The following is a 16668-nucleotide window of genomic DNA, read 5'->3' on the forward strand; positions in this document are numbered from 1 at the left end:
ATTCCTGAAGTTCTCCAGTTCTTCCAGTCAAGCCCAGTCACCTTCAGAATCAAGTACTTTTAATTTGTAACTAAATTCAGGTATACATCTGTTTCCAAAAAAACCCAGAAAAGTACCTAGAAAAAATGCTCTCTAAGTGCTTTAAAAATTATAGGTTAAATTTAAAATTTCATATTAGCTCACTAGATCTTTATAGCCCTTCCATTAAATATAGTTGAGGAACTACCTCATGGGATTCAGACAGACAGTAAATGGTAGAGCTGGGATTCAAACCCAAGCACCTGACTTCACAGGTACTTGTATGCTTCTTAAATTAAACAGCTGGCTACACTGGATTAAGTCTAAGCCAGAGAGGTCTGTGTAATTTAATTTGTACATATGTGGACAGGGCCCATTACCATCGGGCATATTTCTTATACTTTTTTCTTTTTAAAATTTCAGGTATAACTTATAACTAGTAAGATATACATACTTTTAGGAGTAATTTTGGGGGGAATTTTTTTTGTGGAAATGTTCAAACATTACAAAAATATTAAAGTGAACACCTACAGAGCCACCACTTAACTGGTTTCTGCAATGTGCATTTTCCTGCATTTGCATTCCCCCTCATCTATTCCTCTTTCCCTCAACCCGTGCTCAGGACACCTGCAAGCTACCTGCCAACTCCTACAATTGGCTGGCTCTGATAAACATGTTCTCTAGCATTTGTGGACACCAGGTGGGTTCTACTAAGGATTTCATTATAAAACCATCTGCATATTTTCAAAAAGTCAGCACTCACTACTGTTTCCCAGGTTGTGGCTAGAAGCTGCCCCACCCACAGGAACAAGTCAGTGCCAGGAATATTTGAGGGCAGGGAGACCCAAGCAGCTCCCATGTTTTCTCCTTCAGGAGAAGCTGGTACTAGAGTTTGGTGCAGGAAAGGGACACAAGAAGAGAGTAAAGGTTGCTCAGGCACTTTCCAAAAGTGGACCCTTGTCCTATTTCTCAGGAAGGCTGCAGCAGCAGTTGCACGGAGTGAAGCCTTCCTTGCTGTTCCCTCAGGTCCCTTTGTGAGACTCCCAGGAGTGTTTAACTCTGGCAGATCTCATCACTTGTGCCTCTGGGGCCAGCCCATGGGCTCTGAGTCACACCAAGAGCCCAGTCACTGAGGGAATGCCAGAGGAGGCCACATGTGCTGCCGAGGCTGACAACTCCCTCTCCGGTTTGGATAAGTTCCCGGAACTCACATTCGTGTTGACTTTGTAGGCGTCCTTGGCTGCTTTGATATGAACAGCATCTGGCTTAATTGTGCAGTTAGATTTATTTCTTTGGTAAACTTCTTTGTATTTCAGCTGTGGGAGGAAACAGGCAGCAAGTTAATTTTTTATAGCAGTGCGCTGAATTATTTCAAAGCCAAGATATTAAACTGACTGTAGCGCACAACAGACTTTTGGAAAAGCTGTTGTGAATGAAGGATGCAGCTATACAACCAGGCACCTACCCCCTTCAGATCTTAATACCTACTCCCCCAGGGAAACACCAGTTATGTCCCCAGCTTTAGGATTCCTCACCCCGAGCATCAGTAATTGGGTAGCTATCCATGCATGTAGATTTTCCTTCCGCAAATCAGAACATCTTGCTCTCCTACACTGCACAGTTCTAGCTGTCCATGTCATGTTGGAATTATTCATTTGGCTGCCTTCTTTCCATTATGCAAAAGTCCTTCAAGTGTAAATATTGTGTGCTGTTCATCATCTCAATTCTATAGTGTCAGGCACATGCAAACCAAGTAAGTATTTGATGAATCAGACAGTGAGTGCTCACTACTGTCACTACTAGAGGTTGTGGTGGTTGTTGGTTTGGGCAAGAGGAACCCAGGAAGGCTCAGCCCCTGGATGCCCAAAGTTAAGAGTACGCTAAGGAAGCCCCAGCAAGGGAGAATAAGCTACTCCTAAGAGTCAATTTCCAGGGTTTATGGTAAGACTGAATTTACTGCATTAGTCATCAGTATCTTTAAGGGAAATGCCTAGACATTCCTATTTCTCACCAGCAATGCAGGATATTCTTATCACTTGTAAGTTTGGGGAAATGGATGTAGAAATGCTTCATTTTTCCACACTGTCAAGAATGGACTGCTCCACATAAGGGATCTACATGAGACATGGCTGCTGTTAAGTGTGTATAGTGCCAAACTTTTCACATTTTTCATGTCTACAATGATATATGCATTTCTGCCTTTCTAACCAGGCACCAAGTATATTCCTTTTTTTTTTTTTCATGGAGACTCAATTGTCAACAATATAAACACATTTTCTAATCTCACTGAGAGTTCCTGAGCATTAGGCACAGTCACGGCTTTGGAATAGATATGGGTCATTCCAGAGTTGCCTTTGCTACTCCATTACCAGCACTCACATAGCCTCAGTATTCTTTAAAACATTGAGCATGTCCTTGTTGCTGTTGTTAACCAAAATGGTGATTATTTTCAACCACAGAATCAAGCCATACACTGAAAATTTAGGAGTACAATTTATATTAGAATATAATACACACCAGGCTCCTTAGTCAAAATAAAAGCTTACTGAGTCTAAAAAGCAAGTTCCAGAATGGCCTCAACCATACCTCCATTTCACATGGTTTTCTGCAACCTTCTCTTATGATTTATTTATCCAGAGGAGCTGTGAATCTTTTCACCCCTTGAATCTGGGTGTGTAAAATTAGGCAAACATTTGGGGTTGTAGCTTACTTTACATTTGCCAAAGGACTACACTATTGTAATAATGTGGGAGAAAATACTGGTGGGGAAGAGAACAGGAAGGGAAAGGCAGAGAGAGGAATTCCCTACACCTACAAAACTGTTTCATGAAAAATAATAGAAATACAAAAAAAGTAGCAAAAAAATTGGCAGACATGATGCCATGCCATCTCTAGAGTGTCTCTTAACCGACCTGGAAGTTTAAACTCCTCAAGCTTAGGAGTCAGCTGTAGTGTTGTAAAACATCCAGGTCGCATGGAAGGTGCTATAGTTGTTCACCAAAACTCATGCTGAGGTATCATTCTCCAATGTAACAACATTGAAAGGTGGTGGGACCTTTAAGAGGTATGCTTAGTGGAGTTCAGTGTCACCCCTGCTGTGGTGTAGGGATTGTTGCTGGTCTCTGGTCTTAGAGAGTGGGTCAAATCTTTCAGGAGTGGGTAGAGCCTCGTGGGAGTGTGTTGTCATGGAAGAGTAAGTTTGGGCCCTCTGCGTGTCTTGCTTCCTTTCTTGCAATGACCACTCCCCACATACACGGAATATCCTTGTACCATGCGACACCATCTGCCGTGTGTGTGTGTGTGTGTGTTAACCAGAAGCCATGCTATTTGGAACTTCTTCCAATCACCAGAATCTTAGGTGCTACATCAATCTCATTCTTTTACAAATTGCTGTCTTACAGGTCTTCTGTTATAGTAAGGCTGAAGGGTTTACAACAGGCGCAACTCCCTGCACACTGCCATCACCAGCTGCCAACCACCTTGGGTATCTTTGCCCTGCCAAGCCTCAGCCATCTGTCAGCAGCACAAGGAGTTGAACCTTAGTTGTGCCAAACCAACTCAGAATCCCAAATGAAATAGATGGTTGTGGTCTTAATAAGTGTCCAGGTGGTGGTTGTACAGGAGGAAGAAACTGAACCAGGGTTGTTTTAGCCCTCTGGGAAGAGGCCGTGGAGAGGGATGGAGAATCCATCTGGTACTTACATCACTGACTTCATCTTTGACCTTGCGGACGTGCAGCAGCATGGGCGTGTCATGGATTGTGGTGTAGCCTCGGGGTTTGGCCCTGTTGTATTCTAATTTGTAAAGTATCTGGAGGATATTAAAGAGCAGAAAGATACACTTACATTTCTGAATTTATAATGTGAAAATATAAATGCGAACATTACTTGTGTGTGAATAGAAGGGAGAAAGAATTCTGTAAACTAAACGGGTACTTGTTTGCGCCCCATCAAGTCTCCATGTTTCTCAACCAGCATGTCTGCCACTTCGATTGGAAGAATTCTTGATTGTGAAAGATTCCCGTGCCTAGGACACTTAGCATCCCTGCCTCCCCTCTTCATTTAATGGTAGCCGTCTCCAGACATGATCATCATCTAAAGTGTCCCCGGAATTAGGGAATCTGCTTAGTGTTTCTTGTACTTACGTCACTGATTTGTTTGTTGACTTTTGTAGTACGCAGGTGTTCCGGAGTATCCACAATGGAGGTGAATTTGTCCTTTGATTTTTCATATTTTTTCCTATATTTAATCTAAAGTTGTGGGAAAGAAGAACCAGTTAGTTGTAAGAAGAATAAAAGCTGTTCAGGAAGCTGATTTTTCTCTTGAAACAACAAAAGTGTAATGGTAGCTTTTTATCTTTAAGCCATAGATGAAAAACGTTTACTAAAAATTTGTATGTGAAACCAACAGTGTAATGGAATGACAGACTACTATTTTCCAATACATTTATATATATATGGAAATAAAGTGAGGCCTTGAGGTTTACAAGATGAAGCCAGGGACACACTTAGAGTGAATATCAGAGCTAGACCAGGGCCTTTTTTTTCTAGACTCTGATAAATACTATTCTAGTCTTAATATGTTGCATTGAATATGTATGATCTTTTCAGGTATTTTTCCATCTCAAAGATGAAACAGATGAAAAATGAAAATGAGTGTACATAGTGTTGAAGTATTTCTCATATAAAAATGTATTTGCTTTTATAATTTCCAAATCACATTTGTTTTCAATGCACATAAGCTGTTTCAAGCAGAGCAGATACAGAAAGCACAGCAAATTCCATGCACAGCTATCAGATGGTTACACATCTGCCTTCTGAGAGTTCACTTACTAGGAATGAGTATCTATGCAGCTTTAGCATGTGAAGCCAGCATGGGCATGGAGCAGGGAGAGGAAATCGAAGAAAGCAGAGAAGGGAAGGCCCCCAAGACTTCTAAGCGTCCTTCTTCACACCCCACCGGACATTACCTGACTCCACATGTATGTATTGTAGAGGGCAGTCAACATATCTGGACGCAGAATTTCATTACATCCTTGTTTCAGAAGCATCTTGGCACTAGATTTATATTTTCTCTGTCCATGCAAAGAGCAGTGAAGCACAAGAGAGACTTATAAAGACATAAAAAACATGGCTCTACATTGCCATCACCTCTGAGTGAAGAGATGGAGGCAGACACACTTTATGTGCTCACGTGTGTATGTTGGGTGAAGGAAGACACTGAGTACGTGATGCTGCCATGCAGACCTGGCTGCACCATTTGCAGTTCACCACAATCCTTATGAATTGGAAATCAAACAATTAGGCCTGCTTAGATGACCACCAACGTGGTTTTTGAAGAAAAAAGTACTGTTGGACAAGAAAAGTATAGTTAGGAGTTTCATCTTGTCTCCTTTCATTATTTTAAATGGCAAAACGAGTTGCAGAAACAAAACAATCAAATTCTCTAGGAGAACACCTGGTGGGAAACCCCAGCTTTTTCTTTTTCTCTTCACCACAGCACAGTGAGGACACAGAGCATGGAGTGGCACACTCAAATAGCTCACCGGCTCTTTGGGTGGCTAGACAAATACTTGGAAACAGGACAGGTCAATATCATAGGTAGGACCTATGACATCCTTGCAGCAGACGGACGACACCTCAGGAGAAAACCAGAGTGCAGCTCTGCCTGGGCCACTGGCCGGCCCCATTCACAGTACCTGACTGATCTGGTCGCCTGCAGTCTTAGCCAACAGATGTCTAGGCTCATCGACTACCAGGTGGTATTTATCTTTCCGCTGCTCATAATCAGCTCTGTATTTTTTCTGCTCAAACATCATATCAGGTTATCACAAGAGCACAACTTTACAACAACGCAGAAATGTACCAAACTAAACACTCCATAGACAGTCAGAGGCATATTATTTTTAGAAATGGGTTCTGAAAACCCCGAGGGTAATAAAAACAGTGAAGCAAAGAAGAGTCAAGAGACGGAAGGTGTCCTGGGAACAGGTTGGAGCTAGAGATTGGGCCAAGTCATGACACTGAACATTTTTCTGTCTGTCCCTAGGATGCCATTGCCATTGTTAGTTCTGATGACATCCTGCATTGCACTTAAAATAAGATACTGACAGCTGCAAGATTACTGCTAAGATTGTGAGAACCCAAAAGCTCAACTGATGCTACAAAATTCATAGAAAACTAACAGTAGTTTCCTAAAACTTGTGACTTTACTCGATTACAAAGGAGACCTGGAAATCCTTTGTGAAATAAGTACAAAACATATTAAACTGTCTTCCTTGAAACTACCGACAGATTTCTTCAGAGGATTCCAGCCTAGAAACCTACACAAAACTAAATCAATTAAAAATTATTTCAAATCATAGAAGTCATATTTACTATACCACTGATGTTTTTATACATGTTTTACTAGTCTTCTAACATTATTTTTGAACTTTTAGGAACCCATGGAAAGTCTGAAAATACAAAATTCAGCCATTTTAATCATAAAAATATCCAGGCATAAACACATTTGTAGCTCGCTTATTTCAGTCATCTTAAACTAGATGTAACTTCAATTATTGTCAAGATGGCTACAAGAAAGACTGGATAGGATATAAAGGGAAATTTTGGGTGTAACCAGATTTCTCAATGCACCAGTATCCATGGGAGTAGTAATGGTAGTTTACTACTGTCCCCACTACTAGCCACTCTCTCTCTCATGTTGGTGCCATGGTGGGGAATTCTAAATTAGCCTTAGACTTCCAGTTCCCAACAACATGCAAGATTTTGTTCAAGGGACATCATATGACAGCTAACAGAATCTTTTACCATCTTGCTGTTGGTACCCCAGGGCTGTGGTGTTCTTTGGCAGTGCAAACAGACGTACAGTTGACTACAGGCTTTCACACCACATACAGTTCTTTGACTTATCATTCATGGTTTTGGCAGAGCCCATCAGATGTTGTTATTAGAATCTTTTCCCAATCTTCATCTTAGGTGAACTGTTAGGGTGGCTTTCCTGTCCTTCTGTGCACTGGATGTAATCAAATAATCCTACGGGCTTCTTAATAAACCTAATATGTTCAAGTGGATTAGTTCGTACGTACCTCATTCACCAACTCAGTTGCATATTTGAAATGTCTGTTGATTGGACAGTCAGCAACGTACTTGAAGTCTGACTTTGTCCTTTCAAATATCTCTTTATATTTATACTAGAAAGAATAGAACAGATTACTTGATAGCAGATTGTAATTATCTTAAGAATGAGATGTTATTTGTCTTATCATAATTGTGGTAATTCATTCACAGAGCTAGCAAATATTTACTGAGTGTTTATTGTTTCCAAGGCAATAAAGGGTAAACTTGCCAGGGCACCTTACTAATGAGCCAGAAATGCATAGTAAAAAATACTGTAATTGAATGGATGTCAAACAAAATCATTTTCTATGTTGAACAAAAATCTAATGTTTTTTGTATATTTTATGATTATTATTTTACTTGCAAGATTTTTTTGCATGTGTACTTGATTATTGCTTTAGCTCATTAATTAGAATACAGTTTTCTGGTCGTTAATCAGACAATCATAATATTTTATAGCCAAAGTGAGCTATCACCTTTGCAGCTGACTGGCTGTTTCCGAACAGCCCCATGAACTGCAATTGGTTTTGATCATTTTAAAGGGTTGCAGTGGAAAGAAAGAGCATGTTCCAGAATGAATATGCACTAATAGGCTATAAAGAGGCAAAGATGTACTATCTGACACTGTCCAGAAAAAGTTAACTTCATTCAGCCTTGTAGCTTAAAGGAAAGTGAATTCAGCTGCTCTATTTTGTACATAGGGAAATGAAGCCATAAAAGCTAAGTGATTCACCTCAAGTCAAATATTGTTTGTACCTAAAACTATCTTATGTTATATTTGCTATTATTTCAGCCATAACAGGGCAAATCTCCTGGAGAGACAGTACAAGGAAGGAATTCAGGAAGGGCCATGAGAAATTGAGCTGAGATGATTTCTCACCAAATTCAAATGAATGACGGTAGTTAAAGTTACTACCGAAGACATTCAGATAGAGGGTTGGGAATAAGGAATGTTATTTCCCCAGTTCCAGTTCTCTGTGTACGTATACACTGAACAGATAGAGCCAAGGGTACCTTGCTGTAGAGAGTCTTGTTCTTTTCAGCCAGAGTGAAGTCAGGTGTATCATAGGCATAGCAACCAATGCCTTTCAACCAGGTTAAGTCTTCTTTGTATTTCACCTAGCAAAGAAGAACACCAGTTTAAGAATCTGTCTCCTGGACCTGGAGCGATACAATAGTGGTTAAAGTCCTCGCCTTGCAAGCCCAGGGATCCCATATGGGCACTGGTTCCCATCCAGCTCTCTGCTTGTGGCCTGGGAAAGCAGTCAAGGATGGTCCAAAGCCTTGGGACCCTGCACCCACATGGGAGACCCGGAAGAGCTCCTGGCTCCTGGCTTCGTATTGGCTCAGCTCCAGCCGTTGTGGCCGCTTGGGGAGTGAACCATTGGATGAAGATCTTCCTCTCTGTCTCTCCTCCACTCTGTATATCCGCCTTTCCAATAATAGTAAATAAATCTAAAAAAAAAAAATCTGTCTCCAAATAATATTGTGTTAGGATCTCCGCACACGGGGCAAATAGAAACTAACCATGGAGGGATACGGAAAAACAAAGTATATAAAATGGTTGCTCACACAAGTTTTCAGTAATACTGATTTCTCCTCATTTATGGTGAATTATGCCACGGTATATGAGAATTTTCATTTTTCATACTAAGTGAAAGCAATTCAAATCAACATGCATACTTTCCTAGAAAGTATACCAGAAACATGGTAGCTATATTTTCATAAAGGAAGCTGTTGTTTCACTCTAAAAGCATTGTCATGGTTTGTAATTGTTTCATGACCATGTATCTTCAATAGATCAAAAACAGGCTAATTCCTAGATGAAATATAGCAGCATTTCTAGTCACGTAATACAATACCATTCAGTTAGAAGAAAATTTAGGCTTATAAATTTGAATATATTTTCTCTCTCTCAAGTTGAAATTCACTCATTTAGCAATTGATTTTTATCATTTAAATGTCCCTACTAAAGATCTAGGATGCAGACATTTCTTTTCTTTTTTTTTTTTTAAAGATTTTTTTCATTTTATTACAGCCAGATATACACAGAGGAGGAGAGACAGAGAGGAAGATCTTCCGTCCGATGATTCACTCCCCAAGTGAGCCGCAATGGGCCGATGCACGCCGATCCGAAGCCGGGAACCTGGAACCTCTTCCGGGTCTCCCACATGGGTGCAGGGTCCCAATGCATTGGGCCGTCCTCGACTGCTTTTCCAGGCCACAAGCAGGGAGCTGGATGGGAAGCGGAGCTGCCGGGATTAGAACCGGCGCCCATATGGGATCCCGGGGCTTTCAAGGTGAGGACTTTAGCCGCTAGGCCACGCTGCCGGGCCCGATGCAGACATTTCATCCATTTAGTGCAGTATCTGATTTCGTAACTCCCATGGAAGCGTGAATGTACATGTGGAAGTGGAAGATTTCAGCACTCACATCACTGACGGCGTCGGTGACCGCCCGGTGGTGGAAATGCTCTGGGCGATCAGGGATGGACCTCCAGATTCCCAACTGTCTCATGTAGTTCTCCTTGTATTTCACCTGTTGTAAAAATGCAAAGACAGCCATGAAATCATACCCAGAAGTAATGTAAAAACAAACAGTAAACAAAACCTGTTAAAGTCTGGAGAGTTTAGAAAAATGAGCATGATTTAAAATAGGGGCTGCAGTGCAGGGGAGCTGGTCATTCAGCCCAGTGGTTAAGAATCAGGTAAGGACACTCTCATCTTACGTCAGAGAGCCTGCATCCGCTGGCTGGCTCTGGCTGCTGAGTGCAGCTGCTCAGTCATGTAGACTCCAGGAAATAGCACCAATGGCTCTGGTTGTTGGGTTCTTGCAACCCATGAAATAGACCTGGATTGAGTTCCTGGCTCCTCAATTCAGCCCAGCCTAGCCTTGACTGATGTGAGCATTTAGGCACTGAGCTCATGGATTGGAGATGTCTGTGTCTGTCTCTCTCAAAGAAACACACTAACTTCAAAAACTACCTCAAAATGAGGGTGTGTTACAGGGTTAACACAATAGGACTATCTTGTGACATACTTTACTGATGTCATCAGTGACTTTGCGATGATAAACAATGTCTAAGGCATCCTTCACAGTGTGGTACTTCCCTTTGGTCTTCTGAAAGGTTTCCTTGTACCGTAGCTGGAAATAGAAAAAGCATGTTGCACATTATAGAAACCACCAAATTAAATAATTGGGCTCTGTTAAGCTTGATCTCTCGAGTCTTTTCTCGTTAAAATTAAAAAGCTCATATCTTAGAAGAGAAACAGGATATTTCAGGAAAACTAATGAAAATCAAAATATGCAGCTCACTTAGTTCATTACCAATGACATATGTACCATGTAACATAAGGTGGTACCAGTAGAGATAACTAACTGGAGGATTTACGGAAACTGTTATCTTTGTAAGTTTTATATAAGTCCCAGGATGCTTAAAATAACAAGCTTCTACATATGCAAAACTAAAGCAAAAGTTAAAAAGGAAGACCAAACACAAACATAACCTTAGTATCCCTAATCTGTGAATATAGTATCATATACAGAAATGGAAGGAAGATTTCACTTCCAACTACTGGTACTCAGATATCTTCTACACTAAGTCATTCAGAACTTCTCTTTCATTGCAATCCTTATCTCTGGGATACTTTAAATCAGTTCTGACTCAAACTTAAAAATGTCATAGAAGATTGATTTACTGTGTACAAGATGGGTACTGCTCTGAGCTGCCTGGTTTCAACCTCCAGCAGTTCTTTCCTTTTACGGTCATCGGAGTAAATACATAATGACAAGTGTCTTGTCTTGGACTTCAAAACTTTCAATTTTAGATGGATACTCTGATACAATCACTTCGCTCAATCTATGGGGATAGTTACTGAGTTTGATACCAGATACTACCCTGCTACGTGGAACTTTTGTCAAGATTAGAGTTATCAGATTTACTACTGGTAAGACTGTAGGGATGGGACTGACCATCGGAGCACCATGAAACCAGTGACCAGCACCAGTGTGTTTACTCAAATAGGGGGTTCTGATCCTGGGAGTGGGTACAGAAAACTTGCAGCTGACTCTTAAGACTCAAAATTGATAATTCCAGGTATCTACCTGGGCTGACTAATTCTTAATAACAGAGAATCTCAGTACTGTTAACAGGCAGTCTTGTCTTTGACCACATTATATGAAAAATGAAAGTCTGTTCCTCCTCATTCAACTACAGTCAGGTGTCACTGGCAAAGGGAACAAATATTTTGAGCTCAGCTAAAGCTGCAGAAATCTGCCAGAAAAAAATACATATGATTTTGTTTCATTTTACTGAATTGCTGTTTCTCATCTCCAATTCCACAATCTGACAGTTATCCAGGAGTCACACAGCAGGCAAGTGACAGCATCCAGATCCAAATTCATGTTGGATAACTCAGACCATGGTTCTATGGAAAAGTAAACTAACTGTTGGGTATCCCTAGGACATGCTACCCAAGCATTACAGGAGTCATACTTTTGCTCTGGAGAGAACTGAACAAAGGGTTACTAGCATCTCTCCATGTTTTTGTAGTTACTTTGCTTGACTGGTATTTTTTGTGTTTATGTTTTTTTTGTCCCTGACTCAAACTATGGCCCATGACTTTGGGCCATGAATGTGACTGACTTATCCTGTTTCTTACATACTTCTACTTCAGCTTTCCCTATCACAACAGAAGCAGGAAGCGGGAGGGATACGTACATCACTGGCGTTCCAGTAAGCATTCTTGGCCCTGATGAGGATTGGGGTATCTGGAATCGGGGTGTACTTGTCCTTCATCTTTTCATACTGAATCTTGTATTTTTTCTATCAAATAAAAGACAAATTTCAGTTCAGGAAGTCTTCCATCCTATGGATTCACAAGCAAGTCACAACTCTAGCAGAGGGATATGAATTCCCATCTTACCTCGCTCACCATGTCCTTCACATCTTTAGCATGTTTTAAGGCTGTGGTCTGATTTCCAGCATGATGATGGGGTCTTTCCTTGGTGGCAAGTTCAACATACAAATACTGAATAATAAGAGAACAGGGTAAGAGGTCATAAAGCACTTAATGCATGCTATTCACTTCTTTTTTTTTTTTTAAGATTTATTCCATTTTTATTACAAAGTCAGATATACTGAGAGGAGGAGAGACAGAGAGGAAGTGGAGCTGCCGGGATTAGAACCAGCGGCCATATGGGATCAAGGCGAGGACCTTAGCCACTAGGCCACGCTGCCGAGCCCCATGGTATTCACTTCTAAACCTTAAGTGCAAAGGCAGTATCTACTAGTCCTGATTGGTTTGTCTTTTCTAAATGTATTTCTGTTCATTTTTTCTTTGTCTTGCATTTGAAAGCACAAACATGTTCCAGTTAGGTCCAATCCAAAGCCAGTCGATAAAGAATGCCAGTAAAAGTGTAAGAATATTCTGATAGGCATTCAACCCTCCCCTAATTTTTCTCTGACTGCATAAAATGTGATTTTGGGGGGCTGGCACAATGACTGGCTAATCCTCCACCCATGAGTGCCAGCATATGGGTGCCATTCATGTGCTAGCTGCTCCCCTTCCCATGTAGCTCCCTGTTTGTGACCCAGCAGGGCAACCCATCTGAGGAGTGAATCAGCCAATGGAAAAACTATCTCTCCGTCACACTGCCTTTCAAATAAATTCAACAAATGTTTTATTAAACAACAACAGCGACTCACTGCTTGAGTCGTTATGTTAATGAGCATGCAGCTGAAGCAAGGAACAAGGACCACCAAGGGTGAGCGCATGCTGTTGCCAGGAGAGATCAGGCTCCTGGAACTGTCATGTTATGGCAGTGGGGTAGGGTTATGAGCCTTTACTCTTACCTGACTCTGCAGCTTCTGGCCTCGCTTGGCTCTTAAAAGATCAGGAGTGTCAGGAACTGAAGTGAAGATGGACTTCAGCTTCTTGCCAGAAGCTCTGTACACGAGCTAGGCAGAAAACACATTAGCTTCCTTGACATGGGCTATTCTCTGCTTATGGCCTTAGTGCTTCCTTGTGGAAAACGCAGGGGCCCTCCCATCACAACAATCTCAGGTTCTTCCCAATAAACCAACCATTTGGTTTCTTCCTGAGCTCTCTTTTCTCATCTTTACATCGAAGCAAGATGTCTGTTCAAGACTCAACTTTCCTACTGTTTGTGGTCCTGTTCTCACTGGTCCTTCCTTGAAACTTGTTCCAGCTATGCTCCCTGAGGCATCATGAGCTCGCTGCCTTCATTTGCAGATAGGTTCAACACCTCTTCATGACATCTTCACTTGCCTCCAGCTCATGTGCCCCTCTCCTCCTCTCTCTTCTCAACGAAGTTGATTTATATTTCTTCTTTTCTGTTCTAGATTAATTTCTCAAGACCATAGTTGGACTTTCAGCTAGCCACTTGAACAAAAGCATTCTCATGAAGACTAACAAAAGTGTTAGGATGCCCAAATACAAGAATATTTCTCTTTAGCAACTGAAACTACTCACCACTGTAACTCCTGAGAACTCTGTCCTCCTATCCCTCCTAGGGACCCCTCTACCTCCTCCCATGGTCCTGCCCAACATGCTTGCTAGGAGCTGGAGTAAGGGTTGACCTCTGCAGCATTTGCATGCCCCCGAGGAACCTCATCTATACCCATGGCCTCCATCATCACTATGAGGCTGGAGACTTTAAGTCTACACATCCAGTGTCTGTCCCGAACTTTAAGCCCAAATTTTCAACAACTTTCTGAATGTGAGGGATTCATCATCTTCAATGAAGGAGAAATATTTTCTCCAAATTTTATTTCTTAGTATTTTTACAATGTGGAATTCCTTATTTTATTCCCATTTCTAGCAAAAAACTGCTTCTGCTCCTATTGTCTTTGTTTTACTAAATGACTGCCTGATCTTGCTGTCACCCAGGACAGAAAATTTGGGAGAGGGAGTCTCACAAGACACCTTGTTTATTCCCACATTGAAATGGTCCTGAATTGTGGGCTCATAACTTTGTGATAGTCTTGATATCTGGTCCTCCTCCTTTCTTACCATCACATTCCTGATTCAGCTTCTAAACCACCTTCCTGATGCCTGTGACAGCTCCACATGGTTCACCCATATTTCACAGAACCGAGAGGAGATTTTCTTGAGGTTCAGATCTATCATGCTTAGAAATAGCTCTTCACTGGCTTTCAACAGCCCTGAGATCATGAACACCTATGGACTTTTTATGATATGGTCTTATTTCTTCAAATTCATCCACATCCCTCATGTGCTATTTGAAGTCGTTACAACCATTTTCACACACTGCCAACCCACTTAGAATGTCCTTCTCCTCCTTAACTGCCTGGAAAACTCCTCGAATCTAGACTGCCTTGATCATTCTTGTTAAGTATCATTTACCAGTGTCTGTTTCCTCTCCCTTGCTAGGAGCTCCTGGAATATAGTAGCTCATCAGTAAATGGTTAGGCAAAGGGCTTGAAAAGCAGTAGTCCCCTAATAAATACTGAGAGAATTTAGAATAATAAGGCAAACTGTAGAGAATAATTGAATTCTAAATAAATTCTAATAATGGATATAAACACCAGCTGAATATATGATACATAAGATACATACACATGTACAGATGTATAGATATATAGACATGTCAGTTTTAAAAAATCTACATTACATACAGTTCAAGTTAAAGTGTGCCTTGTTTTGGCTGTTTTTAGTGTTAATACTGAAAGGGAGATAATCTAAATAAAACTTAGTTTCTTCCAGGTTAAATTTTAAGTAAGCCAAAGATCAGAGATAAGTAATTTCAGTAATTCTAGAGCCATATTGCCAGGCAGGACAACAAAATGAAATGGCATCATTTAAATGTTACTGTGTGGGCAAAGAGCAGGAAGCCATCAAGAGCAAATGTCACTGCCATGGTCAGGGTTGCCAAGAGAGAAAAACATGAAATAAATCCAATTTGGACACTATACATAAAGCCTGTACAGAAAGATTTTCTGACCAACAAAATCATGTGAAAGCTCTCCTCAGGAAGGGTGAGTACAAATCTGCTCACCTTACCTCAGGACTAGAATAAGGAAACTGATACACAGTGGGGTCAGTTGACCTGCTGAGGGCTGGGGGTCCCTGCTCAGTTAGAAGTCCAGAGGAAGTCAGACTTTCACTGCTGCAGGAGCCTGAGACCTGATCACTGAGAGGAACTGAGAACTGCTGTAATTCGGCTACTACTGATTAACTGGATTTACCCGTAGAGACAGCAGAGCCCACTGACCTCACTCAGGTGGGTCTTCAGCTCTTGCACTTTCCTGTATTCTGGAGTGTCAAGCACCACTTGGTATTTGTCCCGCATCTTCCTGGCATTGTCAGTGTACAGGTAGTTAGACTTGAAATAAAGAAAAACAGAAAAATGCAAGTTGATGAATTGCTTAATGAAGTACGCATCATGTTGTTTTTCAAAAGGCTGCAGTGAGCAGGTGGAGCAGGTCCTTCCTATGTTCCTGGGTATCATCTCAGACAAACGCAAAAATCACTGTCAGGTAATTAAGCGCATCATCTTTCACAGGAAGTACAGATCATTTTAAGCATGACCTGCCCAAGGGGGTGAGGAGTATATTTCTCCTCAAGAGTAGCTAAAAGCCAGGCAGGCAGCTCTCTGCCCAACCGCTGGATGCTGGTGATGGGCAGCCTGGGAGCTGTGCCCAGGCAGCTGCATGTGGTAGAGGTCTGCACTCACCCAGAGCTTCCGCAGGTGTCGGGAGCGCACCATATCTGGAGTGTCATACAGGAAGCAGCCAAGGCCCTTCAGGATCTGCAAGTCCTCTTTGTATTTAATCTGTGGAAGGCAAATGCAGAAATAGAACTGGTCGTGAGCAAACACAAATCTGGAAAGGAAAAGAATAGCCATGCTTCTTGACTGGTACACAGCAGGCCCTTGCTGTCCACAGCTTCACTTCCCATGGCTTCTGCTTTACCCATAGTCAACCTGAGACTGAAAATATTAAATGGACAATTCTAGAAAAAAGGATTTCATAAGTGTTAAATACCTTTTATCATATTGTTGTAATTGTTCTGCTTTATTGTTATTTTTAAGTATTTTACTTTCCCTAATTTATAAATCAAGCTTTATCCTAGGTATATATGGACAGGGGAAAAAAACAGTGTATAAATATCTATAGAATTTGGTACCATGCAGAGTGGGGTAGCTACTGGGAATCTTGAAACTATCCTCTGTACATAAAGAAAGTCTACTCTTTCATTTTAATTCAACAGATCCACTCTGTGTTCTGTTTTATTGGCTTGCATTTGAATCAATCCAGGTTTCTTCATTTAAATATCTGACTCTGGGCTTAGAATAATAAAATGATGTCAGTGTTATCCTCTATCAATGGGAGAAAAGCAGAGATTGAATGGATGTGTCCTTAAAGAGATGGGAGCATCCAAGCAGAATTTAAAAAAGTGAAGTGGGAAGTAACTCAGGGTGCTAGGAGTGGGTGTTTGCAGGATAAAGTCGTTAACATGACCTGGATATGGCTACTCAGAATGGGGGTG

The 16668-nt window shown here is 41.3% G+C and overlaps 2 protein-coding genes across 2 annotated transcripts in view; one reads left to right on the forward strand and one right to left on the reverse strand.

Moving 5' to 3' along the window:
• RIF1 (replication timing regulatory factor 1) overlaps nucleotides 1–16668 on the forward strand; it is a 260403-nt gene that overhangs the window by 102222 nt on the left and 141513 nt on the right. The window lies entirely within an intron of this gene.
• The window catches only part of NEB (nebulin), a 206325-nt gene that overhangs the window by 32334 nt on the left and 157323 nt on the right, over nucleotides 1–16668 (reverse strand). Inside the window, exons 114-126 of the mRNA XM_058664477.1 lie at nucleotides 15854–15952; nucleotides 15392–15502; nucleotides 12990–13094; nucleotides 12061–12165; nucleotides 11856–11960; nucleotides 10175–10279; nucleotides 9569–9673; nucleotides 8150–8254; nucleotides 7105–7209; nucleotides 4987–5091; nucleotides 4163–4267; nucleotides 3721–3828; nucleotides 1230–1334 (exon numbers count right to left, since the gene is read on the reverse strand). Coding sequence (XP_058520460.1) covers nucleotides 1230–1334; nucleotides 3721–3828; nucleotides 4163–4267; nucleotides 4987–5091; nucleotides 7105–7209; nucleotides 8150–8254; nucleotides 9569–9673; nucleotides 10175–10279; nucleotides 11856–11960; nucleotides 12061–12165; nucleotides 12990–13094; nucleotides 15392–15502; nucleotides 15854–15952 — 1368 coding nt within the window. The remainder of the gene's footprint in view (nucleotides 1–1229; nucleotides 1335–3720; nucleotides 3829–4162; nucleotides 4268–4986; nucleotides 5092–7104; nucleotides 7210–8149; nucleotides 8255–9568; nucleotides 9674–10174; nucleotides 10280–11855; nucleotides 11961–12060; nucleotides 12166–12989; nucleotides 13095–15391; nucleotides 15503–15853; nucleotides 15953–16668) is intronic.

The sequence above is a fragment of the Ochotona princeps genome, chromosome 5 (assembly GCF_030435755.1).
Source record: "Ochotona princeps isolate mOchPri1 chromosome 5, mOchPri1.hap1, whole genome shotgun sequence".
Taxonomy (NCBI): Eukaryota; Metazoa; Chordata; class Mammalia; order Lagomorpha; family Ochotonidae; genus Ochotona; species Ochotona princeps.